General features: G+C 52.1%; 1 protein-coding gene across 4 annotated transcripts in view; it reads right to left on the reverse strand.

The window, feature by feature from the left end:
* The window catches only part of LOC108529289 (aminopeptidase O), a 284,802-nt gene that overhangs the window by 67,832 nt on the left and 205,075 nt on the right, over window positions 1-11,895 (reverse strand). For all 4 annotated transcript variants that reach the window (XR_001885473.1, XM_017871510.1, XM_017871511.1 and 1 more), the window contains exons 6-7: window positions 6,877-7,066; window positions 2,492-2,598 (exon numbers count right to left, since the gene is read on the reverse strand). Coding sequence is in view for 3 of the 4 variants with exons in the window: in XM_017871510.1 (XP_017726999.1) it covers window positions 2,492-2,598; window positions 6,877-7,066 (297 nt within the window). In the remaining variant the exon portion in view is untranslated. The remainder of the gene's footprint in view (window positions 1-2,491; window positions 2,599-6,876; window positions 7,067-11,895) is intronic.

Consider the following 11,895-nt stretch of genomic DNA (forward strand, 5'->3'; position numbering starts at 1 on the left):
TACAGTCACCAGCCCCACTTCCTGTCCACTGCAGCCTGGCTTCCTTCTCCACCAGCCTTGTAGTCCCACTTCTCTCTCTTTCACTCCTCTTCATCCCCCAGGCAGCTTCCAGCATCAGCCACTCCCACCTGCTTGCCTCAGCTTCTTTTCTGGCTTCCATGGCCCCGGTGCCCTGATTTTCTCTGGGGAAACACTTAACGGTTTCCCTAGATCCCTCTGTTGGCCCCCCTCTTCCTCCTGACCTCTTCTCTTAGTCTCCTCTCTCCCTGGGATTTCACTGTGTTCAAGATTTAAGGGGTTTTATAGGCTGAATGTTCCAGTCTCTCCAGTGAGCTCCTGACCTGCAGTCTCCAAAGTTCATCCTATTGAATACCTGTTGGTCATCACAAACTTAACACATGCAAAGCTGGAAACTTCACTTTCCTTCCAAGCTCCTCCCCATGTCTTTACCATCACATACATGGGGTCACCATCTACCCAACTGTTCAACTCAAAAAAACCTCCAAGTCATTCTGGATACATTCATTTTCCTCTTCTCCACATTCAATCAATCAAGGCCTGCTGGTTCCATGGCCAAAACACATTTCAAATGGGTCTGCGTCTTGCCTCTGTCACCGGCACCCCAGGGCCTCTCGCATGGACGACTGCAAGGCTGCAACTGTTCTGCTGGCTTTCCGTGGGCTGCCTGTGGTGCTCTCTGCACGGCAGCACCGCACAAACACTGAGCGGATCACACCACCTGCCTGCTGAAGGCCCTGGAGCAGCTTCTGAGAACCTGGAGAAAGGCTCGTGTGACCTGGCTCCTGCCTGCCTCTCTTGCCCCGGCCCTCAGTCCCCTTTCCAGCCACACTGCCCTTCTTTCTATCCCTAAGGCACACTAAGGCTTTTCCCGCCTCAGCCAGGCTACGTACAAGGCAGCTCATTTTCAGAGAGAAATTCCCCACCTCCTGATGTGCCACCCTCCAGTCAGTATGGACATCACTGAGCGGTCCGCTCACTGCGCTGCGCACCACCTGCGACCGGCCAGTACATGCAGCGATGTCCCTGCTAAGTGGAAGCTCCATGAGAGTAGGGGCCGTGTCCACGGTGGCCACAGGGGCAGCTGTCCTGCCTGGCTCAGTCAGCATTGGCCGAGGGAACAGATGCTGGAACTGTGGCTTTGAGGCGGGAACACAGGTCTCCTGGCTCCTGGCCCGCTCCACTTCCCTCCACTAGATCTGCCTTTCCGAAACAATGGATGAGTCAACTTGGGAGGCCGCCTTAGCGTGCAAGCGCAGGGAACTTTGCCGTGGGAAGGGTGCAGCTTGCCACACCCGACGCTCTGCAGGGCTGCACAGAAGTCCCAGCCAGCTCTCCCCGTGGGGTGCATTTGAGTTAGGCTTCAGTCACAGGCGAAGTGCGGGTGTTCGTTTAAAAACAAACCAAAAAGCAGAACCATCCAAGGCAGGCTTCTGCCCGGGAAGGTACTCTCAGCACTTTGGGAGGCCGAGGTGGGAAGATCATCTGAGGTCCAGGAGTTTAAGACCAGCCCAGCCAACATGGTGAAACCTCGTCTCTGCTAAAAATACAAAAATAAATAAATAAATAAATAGCTGAGCGTGATGGTGGGCGCCTGTAATCCCAGCCACTCGGGAGGCTGAGGCAGGAGAATCACTTGAATTTAGGAGTTGGAGTGAGCAGAGATCCGCCACTGCACTCCAGCCCGGGTGACAGAGTGAGACACCATCTTTAAAAAAAGGGGCGAGGAGAGGAGCAGTTCCTGGATGGCCATCCCTCCCCACCTGTTTGATGGCAGATTCCAAGCATCTGACTCTAGTCAAGAGGAGGGGCGGACGGAGGCTTCTGTTGCCACAGCAACCGCAGGGCTCGCGGAGCCTAGGCACCAGGTTTCAGACAACCATTTCGCAAAGAAAAGGAGCGAAGCAGAGAGGGACACACGTGGAAAAACGGCACGAAATAATCCTGCACATGCCACAAGCCACAGTCCACAAACAAAACTCAGGAGCTGGCCATGGAATCCTACTGCACGGGGGGCACCAGAGGCTCCCTGCTGGGCTACGGTGGACACAAAAGGGCCCATTGACACACACATCTGTGACCACTAAACACTTAGGAATCAATATTTTCCTAAAGATTTTTTTTCCCCTTTGGCTTTATAGGGTTACTGTCTGCCAGGCTGCCAAACCCCAACCCTCGCCACGTCCGCAGCCACCACATAAAGTGACTATTAGAACTTCACACGAAGGACCTGACCCCCGGAAATGGCCTCATGCTAGTTTTTTCCTCAACAGTCACCAGGAAAATGTCGGAAGGCAAATCAAAACACACACCCTGAAAGACTTAGAACATAACCATCCCATCTGGGGGGACGAGAAGCCCGCCCGGCTTAATTTAAAAAGGAAACCCAGCAGATGTCATCAGTTGGCAGGGAGATGTCTTGAAGGAAAGAAGGAGGGGAATGAGAGGGCTGCAGGTCACAGTGCAGTTTTACCTTAACACCTGCATCTCCTCGGGGGAGCTCTGCATCTCATCCTGGAGGCGACGCCAGCGCAGGCAGGCCCTCAGTTCCTGCTGCTCCCGGGCCTCGTGGGGGGTCAGCTGCTCAGACACAGACACACATGCACAAAACACCGTCACTGTTGTGGTCCCGGTGAAATGGCTCGCTTGGTTTCAATGGGGGACAACGTAGCCTGCCCCCTGCTCTCCCCCTGCTTCCATCAAACCCTAAAGGCCACCGGAGCCTCTTAGTGCCTAAAACAGCAAACCAACCGCGCAGGCTCGCTTGTGCTGCTGGCAGTGGAGCCAGCCTGCTGTTCAGCAGAGGTCACCTGGTTCACGAACCCACCCGTCCCACCAACACACACCTGGTCTGGACAGAGTGGGCTTCCCTTGTGGCCATTTCCACTTGGATCTGTCCTCTTTTCCTGCTTTGTCTTTCCGCACAGGAGGGAAGGCCCCACCATCCCCCTCGGATGTTCCCTAGCCCTCAATATTGCTAAGGACCGTTTCCAGCGGGGCCTGCTAATGCAACCCAGATGGTTCTGTGTGCACATAACTAGAAGTGCTGCCTGGACTCACTCTGGGGGAGGGGAGGCCATCACACTCTGCCCTACCGAGTCAGAACCAGCTGCCGTCCCTGGTGTGCTCACTGGGCCACATGGCCTGGACCTCTGTGAGGGAGGGCGGGCAGCAGAGCACCCACCGGGGAGGGAAGACGTCTATCCACGGTGTTTCTGGAAATCAAACGTTCCTGATAATTCCTTCAGCAGATATTTACTGAGTCTCTGCCAGGCCCTGGGGACAACAGAGACAGGGCCTGGGGGAGCAGCCAGGGGAGGGAGCGATGGCAGGAAAACTAACATCAGAGAGCGGGTGACGGGAGAGGTGACGGGAGAACCCAGATGCCCCCTTGCCCATCAGGGCTTCCTGAGGAGGGGGTGTTGACAGCGCTGGTGCTCAGGGAAGCAGGAGTTGGCCAGGGAGGAGGGATTTCAGGAAGAGGGGAAAGCACTTGCAAGGCACGTCGGGCCAGGCAAGGATGTAATGTGCTTAGAGAATGGCAAGGCATACGTCAGACCCAGTGCAGACGACCGTTCTGGGAGGGAGTGAGGCGCAGGGAAGCTGGCCGAGGCCGGATGATCCTCAGACCCCATGTGCCTGCTGTTATGGACTAAACTGCGTCTCTGCAAAATATACGTGTTGAAGGCCTTACCCCGGTGTGACTGTATTTGGAGACAGGGCCTTCAAGGAGGTCATTAAGGTTAAGTAAGTCATGAGTGGGGCCCTAACCCTACAGGGCTGGTGCTCTTCTAAGCAGAGGAAGAGCTAACAGAGTGTTCTTTCTCTCTGCAGGCACAGAGGAAAGGCCATGTGAGAACGCAGAGAAAGAGCAGCTTGTGGCCGTCTGCAAGCAAGGAAGAGTGAGGGACCTCACCAAAAACCAACCCTCTTGGCACCTTGGTCTTGGACTTCCAGCCTCCAGAACCGTGAGAAATAAACGTCTGTTGCTTAAGTCACCCAGTCTCTGGTATTTATTACGGCAGTCCAAGCACACTAATATGTCTGTGAAGGCATTTAGACTTTCTCCAGGTTGATGACAAGTTACACCATCCAACCTTGCGACTGACTCAATTCACAAATCCCTGCGGATGCCTCTCTGAGTGGATGGTGGTCTCCACCTCCTTGGGATTTCACACATCCCCGCACCCCACCCCAGCCCCGCCATGCTTTCTACTGCTCAGTACTGCAGGGCACAGTCTCCCAGGCAGCAAAGTGACCCCGGTGACCCCTGTCACCCTGTATTCTCATCCCTGCTCTCTGGTGGGGCCTGCTGGCCAAGAGCAGCCCGGGAGGTGGCACACCCACCCCTGCCCCACAGGGTGCTCCCCCACTCCCTGGATGGTCTGAGGCAGGCACTCGCCAGGGCCAGCAACAACTCAGTCTCGCCACTGAAGGGAGAGGTCAGCCTGGCGGACGTGCTCTGGAAACGTTTCAGACTTTGTGCTGGAATCTAGAATGGCCATTTTGCCTCAGGGGTGTTCATGTTTTCGCATCTTGAAGAGTTACTGCACGGACCTCCAAGGATGACGAGCGGGCTGACCCCTATCATGTTAAGGGAAAGGAGCAACAGAGAAAGCTCAGCTCCTGCTGTCCCTTTAGGCTCACAACAGAAGCCACCGCCTCCACAAAGGCTTTCTGGGCCCGCCCAGGCCTGTCCTCTCCTACCTCGGAATTCTGACGATATTTAGTGTTTACTTCTCTTTGCAAACTTATCAGTCAAAAGGCAGGACCAAGCCAGCAGACTAAGGAGTGACCTCCTAGAAGTCTAGGCAGAGGGAAGGCTAAGGAGGAGCACTCTGGGGATGCAGAAGATCAAAGCCGGAGGTGTCATGATCAGACGCCTGGAACGCATGACAACTCCAGGACCAGCTCAGATCGGATCGTCTCAGAAGGGAGGCACTCCAGGGAAGAGATGGTGATAGAGGTACCTTCACATTAAACCCCTGCTGAGTGCCTGTGTGTAAGGCGGAGGGAAACACAAACAGGATGGGAACAGGTATTTCTTGCACACTCTCCACGTGTCAGGCACGGTGCTAAGCTCATTCACACCTGATCCCATTCGCCCTGCAAGCTTCGGCATTCTAATATTCATTCTACAAATGGGGAAATGGAGGTTTGGGGAGGTACCTAACCGACCTACACTCACAGAGCCGGTGAGCGGCAGAGCCAGGACTGCAAGTCAGTCTTTCTGACTCAGAGCCCAGAGCCTTTTCTGTGTCTGTCTCGTGGCCTCTCCTCACAGGACTCCATGTGGCAGCAGACACTGATGAGAACACTGCTGGGTCCATGGCCAGGGTAAGAAAAGCAAGACCCAGCTCCAATTTGAAGCAGTCATAGTCCAGGTATGAGGATAAGGAAATGACATAATAGAAGGAAAAGAAAAGAGAACAACAAGTTTAAAAAGGTAAGTGCCACGTATCGTGAGAAGCCACAGTGTATAGGAGGGCAGTGCTGAATTGTGAGTCGGGTAATCAGTCTGGGCTATCTAGAGAAGGTGACCTCCAGCTGGTTAGTGAAAAATAAATAAGATTTCAACAGACAAAGGACCTTGAACAGTATCATGCAGGTATGCACAAACCCGGGAATTTTGGAAAATGCCAAATAGCACAGTGTATAAGGGACAAGGATGACAGGGGAAAAAGAGTGACCCAAATATTAGGAAGTTGAGGCTGGACATGGTGGCTCACGCCTGTAATCCCAGCACTTTGGGAGGCCAAGGTGGGCAGATCACGAGGTCAGGAGTTTGAGACCATCCTGGCCAATATGGTGAAACTCTGTCTCTACCAAAAATACAAAAATTAGCCAGGTGTGGTGGCATGTGCCTGTCATCCCAGCTACTCAGGAGGCTGAGGCAGAAGAATCGCTTGAACCCAGGAGGTGGAGGTTGCAGTGAGCCAAGATCGTGCCACTGCACTCCAGCCTGGGCGACAGAGCAAGACACTGTCTAAAAAAATAAATAAAATAAAATAAAACAAATAAATTAGGAACTTGAAAGTAAGCACAAGGCAGTTCAGCTGCTTATTATCCTCATTAGAACTGATGGCCAATGCTTTAAGGTAGAGGCTGCAAACTGGGAGCGTGTGCACCAGGTTTGGCTTCTGGGTATGTTTGTCTTGCATGGTATTTTTTAAATTAGTAAACTTCACATAAAAGTCCAGAATTATAAATTACCTTAAAAAGTAATAGTGTAGGTTATATTGAGCCCTCCTCCCTTCACCATGACAACTGGTTAGAGCTGAGTAGCAGCTGTCAGTCTGCCACAGTCCTCACCATTCCCTAATCTATACCACCCCTGCTTCATTCTTCATTCATTACTTGTGAGCAGACATCTGAGATGATTCTGGATTTACGTTTTAACCTCTTTATTTAAAACACACACACACAATGCACACACACACACAACGCACACACACATCACCACAATCAGAACCACAAAGAAGTGCTTGAGTATGCCATAGCATGACCTTTCTTCACATCTCTGCTCAAATATCTCCTTATCAGAACGGCCTTCTCTTACTGCCTTCTAAAAGAGGACCCACTGCCCCTCTCTGGGGCTCCTTTCTCTTCACAGAAAGAGATGACCGGCCTCCCACACTTGACCCATTGCTGATCCACTTGTCTACTCTCTCTCCCACCTCTAGATTTCACATCCTGTGGGGAGTGGGGGCTTCCCTCTCTTGTTCATGCAGCCATCTCCCCAGCAAAGTCTGTGCCTAGTGCACAGTAGGCCCTCAGTCCACAGCTGTTGGGTGAGCAAATGACCAGAAACGGAATTTGACTCTGGGGAGTGGGATGCTTAGGGTCACCTTAACCCACCTGCTGTGCTGCAGCCCAAAACACATCCTCCAAGTGAGAGGCAAAGCCTTCGCTCAGCCACTCCTCCGTCCAGTCGCGGGCCCCAAGGGCTAGGCCAAACCAGGCGTGGGCAATTTCATGGCAGAGGCGGGTCCCACAGAGATGGCTCCCTCCTGTCAAGATGCTCTGAGAGAGGAACATGATGTGTGGGCTGTGGAGGATGGGGGAGAAAATGTACAGAGTCTTGTTAGAGCCTGTCCTCCCGGCCATCCCATGGGGCAGCTTTCCTAGCCTGGCGAGCCTGTTATTATCATGTGCATGCTAGATCATGACTGATAGGCTTGTGGCTTAGATGCTTTCAGACATAAATAAAGCGGCAGTTTAGGTTTCTGGCTGCAGTTCAGGTGGCCGTTTCTGCCAAGCAGTTTTCTCCATCATGAAACGGCTATTACCTGTAATAAGTAACCTGCACCAAAGTTTTACACTCAAAAAAAAAAAAAAAAAAAAAAAAATTACAAGGCAGTAGAAGCATTTCCTCTGAAATCTGGACTGTAAAAGAAGAGCAGGTGTGACAGTGTGAAGCTTATGCCGTCAGGAGAGAGATCAAAGAAGACCCTTCAGCCAAAAATCTGAGCAGCTTACAGACAAATTGAGAAGTCGCACAGAAGGACAGAAAAAGCCGAGAAGAATGGAGCAAAAAATGTTCCATTCTGCACGGGGGCCGGCTCTGATGTTAACATACCAGCAGCTGCTGGGGATGGCTGAGGGTTCCAGGAGGCCCGAATAAAGGCCGAGCCTATGTAAGGCCAAGCTTTTCCGTCGTATCTGCAAGAGCTTATAGACTCACACGACAGAACAAAATTATGCTGAGAGAGAGAAAGAAGGCAGGGAGTTATCCCACCCAGGTGTGCAAACAGCCCCAGGACTGGCACCAGACAGGGAGATTTAGCTAATCTCATTTTCCATACCTTGTGTTAAAACCCAAAATACCACCATTAAAACTGCATAGATGACATGGGAAAGGGGGAGCTGACGAAAGAGGCCCATCAAATACCTTCCACGCCTCCTCCTTCAGCAATTATCCTTTTTCCAGGACTTGTTTACAGTCTTCCTAATGAAGAATTTGCCCTTAAAAACTCTCTCCTCCTTCAGTTGAACAAAAACAGTTGCGAAACCTTCCAAACTGGGAAACTGTACACACCGGTTCCTCCCTTCAAAAGTCATTTGTTTTCTATCATGTCAGCTCGGCACAAGCCAAGACAGCTCGCAGGTTTTTCTTCCACTCCCACAGCCACCAGTGGAGAAATCCCACCTCGAGTTCCCTCACACAACGTCACCCATTCAGCTCAGAGCTCAACTGCAATCATGAGAGTCACGTCTGCCAAAACAGACAGCTTTCATGTGAAGTCGTAACAGGGCAGGCGTGCCAACGAAAAAGCGTCTGCCAGGCGCTCGAAGAGGACACCAGAAACCCCAGAAATGACCAGTGGAGTTGGGGCACTCAGGACAAAGGGGTGCGATGCAACAGGCACCAACAGTATTGCTCAGAGCACTAACCAGGGGGGAAAAAAACAAGGAAGGAAGGCAGAAGCTGAGAGACACAGGAACTCAACTCCCCTAACTGAGAAAGTCACCCCGTCGAGAAGACAAACTGTGCAACCTGGCATTTTCAAGTAAATGGCTCTGGCATGTGCAATGCTACAAAGAAAAGCCACAGAAATGTACCAAGTAAATAACATTCCAGACATACTGCTGGCAGCCGTTCACCCTTTGGGCTAAAACAAAACAGAAGTAACTTCAGGCCTTATAAAGAGGCTGGAGGGCAAGCGTGCGTGGGCAGGGTGTGCAGCCGGAGAGACAGACGCGCACGTCCTTCCGGAGGCTGGAGGGCGGACTCCGGTCCGGAAGCTGCTGCGAGCGGACGGCTGCGAAACCGCTCCGAGACTTCCTGGAGAAAAGGCCTCCACTGTCCGGGGACCCGCCTGCTCTTCTGCGCCGGCGCGGACGCCTCGCCGGGCCCGTTTCTGCAGATAGAAAAGTCGGCGCGGGCCTGAAGGCAGGCACAAGAGCAGCCGTGGGGGGGTGGCACTTGCTTCTCCCACCCTCTCATTTTTCCCCTTGAGCAGTCCTTGCTGTCTGCACCAGACTTCCCTGCCCACCCTTCAGTAGAATCTGGAGACGCCACCCGGCCTCAGTGCCTCCTGTGGGCCTTGGGACAGGCCCCAGCGTGGCCGGAATTCCACCTGAACGTCCCCTTTGCCATCCTCAACCCTTTCTTCTGAGTCGGGGGTCAATGCATGTCCCACCGTCCTCCGAGGGAGGCCAAGCCTGAACGTCCCGAACATCCTCCGGCTCAGGAGGATGGGCGTTAACCACAGAAACGAGCGCACTGTCCGTGGAAAACATGACCTTCTCCCTGAAAAGCGAGTTTCCGGCTGGAACCTGAATCGAAAGCCTCCCGGGCCTGTTTGGCCTCTGGGGCTGGGTTTGACTTACTGGATACTCTGGGGTTATTTCCCTATGAAGGAAAAGGCTTCTTTTTAAAAGTAAACCAGACACGTGGAGTGAGGTTTTGACAACCTTTCTTACAGGCTGCTGACAAAATTCTGACATAAAAGGACCAACGGAATATTCTTTCAAGGAGAATTTCCTTCCCTCCCTCGGATCCTAAATGTCTGAATTTCTCATGTTAAGTAGATTTAACCTCTTATCTTTTTTTAGACTGCTTTTTTTTCAACGGTGAGTGAAGAAAAGTAATTTTCTTTAGCTCACTTCAAGGAATAACGTGAAGTATTTCTTTTCCAACAGATAATCTATCTCATGCCCACCCTCGAAATGGACCTGTAGAACACTGCACTCCTACCTCAGCCTCGACTCACCGGCCCAGCCCAGCTCCTCCTCATCCCTGCACCCAGCCCGGCTCCTCCTCATCCCTGCCTTCTTGGAACTGTGCTCAGGGTCCGAGCCAGCCTGCCGGTGATCAGTCTTTCCCCGACAAGGTTCACTGGAAAATTGTTTCTTTTTTTTCCCCTGGAAGAGTCGGTGTCAAATGCCTCTACAAATGGCAGACTGTCGATTCATCACCATTACAGAGAATGGAAGATAATCACTTCAATGACATCTTCATCCTAAAAACGTTTCTTTCATGGTTTTTTGTTGTTGTTGTTTTTTTTAAATCACAGAGTGTACTATTTTTCCCAAATAAGAGATGGGAAGGAAAGTGGTATTTCAAATCTCAAAAAGCACAAGCCCTCTCGCTTCTGTTCCCCACCATAAATTCTTCTTGGCTCCAAGTGGTGGAGGAGAAGGAGGTGGCAGGAGGAGTGGCTTGCAGCCACACTTCCACGTCGTCACTCTTCCCCAGGAGACCACCTCTGGGGCCGCCTCCGCCACAGAGGCCAAGTGTATTGCACGTCTGCTGCCTTGCCCCTCGAGATTAAAAATATCATGTCTGGTCTGAAAACACTTTCTCAAGGCTGTTCCTGAACACTACCTACCCACCCAGATTAGAAGGCTGCATCTGTTAATCTAAAACATGTTTCTAGCAGAGGAGGAAGGAGTGCCTTCATTACTCCCAGGAGCTGCTCCCATCCTTCGGGAGGAATTCAATTTGGAGCGGAAATGGAGAATTTCATCAGATCTTAAGTAGGAGCTGGTGTTTGATTTATTTGTGCTTTCTCCGTGGAGCCCTGACCAGCATGGCCCATCTTGCTGTGGATGGAACAACCCAGCACTCAGCGGCCCCGCGAGATGCTGCTGCCACAGCAGGTTCCAGCAGGCTGCAGGGGTGGAAGGAACCCAGAGGACAGGCAATTGCTTGCTGTTAAGAACAAGAAGAGCCCCCAGGTCACCCCTCCCATTTTACGGGAGCAGATCCCAATTCCCCTCATAGACAGCAAGTTTACATTTTTGTTTTGAGACGGAGTTTCGCTCCTGTTGCCCAGGCTGGAGTGCAATGGCGCGGTCTGGGCTCACCACAACCTCAGCCACCCAGGTTCAAGCGATTCTGCTGCCTCAGAGTAGCTGGGATTACAGGCATGAGCCACCATGCGCGGCTAATTTTGTATTTTTAGTAGAGGCAGGGTTTCTCCACATTGGTCAGGCTGGTCTCAAACTCCCTACCTCAGGTGATCTGCCCGCCTCAGCCTCCCAAAGTGCTGGGGTTACAGGCATGAGCCACTGCACCCGGCCGCAAGTTTACTTTTCACACAGATCCTCGGGAGGCATCATGCAGACTTACATTTATCAAGCTGGTACTTCTCATGGACTCGACGCTTTTCACAATTTCAACATGTGCAGGCCAATATCTCATGATAGAGATGAAAGAAGACCCGAGAGAGGGGGGAACCAGGCTTCTAGCCCTCTCAAGTCCAGCGGGATAGTTCTAAGGGTCTTATAATCACAAGCAGCAGCTTCTGCTTGTGTGACTTCATTACTTGCAAATTTAAACTGGACAACTGAAATGTAGACTCGTAGTAGCCTGGGCCCATCTGAAAGGGAGACAAACGGCCTCTCCGCCCCTCTGAGGTTCCTAGCCTGTCTCCTCTTTCCTTCATCAGGTGTGTGAAGTGATGTGTGTCAACACTCTCACCTATGCGTTGACAAGCCCAACAACACTCAGCCCCTGCCCCTATTTCTAAACGCAATCCCTTAGTCCCTCTCTCCTGGATGCAGCCTAATGTAGGAGATGCTTCTGCAGTCCTGAAGCCAAAGTTGGGGGGTGGCCCAGACAGTTTGGCGGGACCCTCCTTCCCACTGGCCCTGAGACTGCGTGGGAGGGAATCCGCGTCTTCCGCTTTCCTCATCTGGCACCCACCCGACTGCAGTGTGTAATCTTTAAACAGGAGGCTGAGGAGATAGCAAACTTGCTACGTCTGATCAGTGTGTAAGGGGATCTGGGTTTGAAAGAAAGGCTTAAGGTTAGTAGAAGTGTTTTCTAAAACATTCTGAAAAACTTTGGGAGGCCGAGGTGGGCGGATCACAAGGTCAGGAGTTCGAGACCAGCCTGGCCAACATAGCGAAACCCTATCTACACTAAAA

Source organism: Rhinopithecus bieti, unplaced genomic scaffold (genome assembly GCF_001698545.2).
Source record: "Rhinopithecus bieti isolate Rb0 unplaced genomic scaffold, ASM169854v2 scaffold_6063, whole genome shotgun sequence".
Classification (NCBI taxonomy): Eukaryota; Metazoa; Chordata; class Mammalia; order Primates; family Cercopithecidae; genus Rhinopithecus; species Rhinopithecus bieti.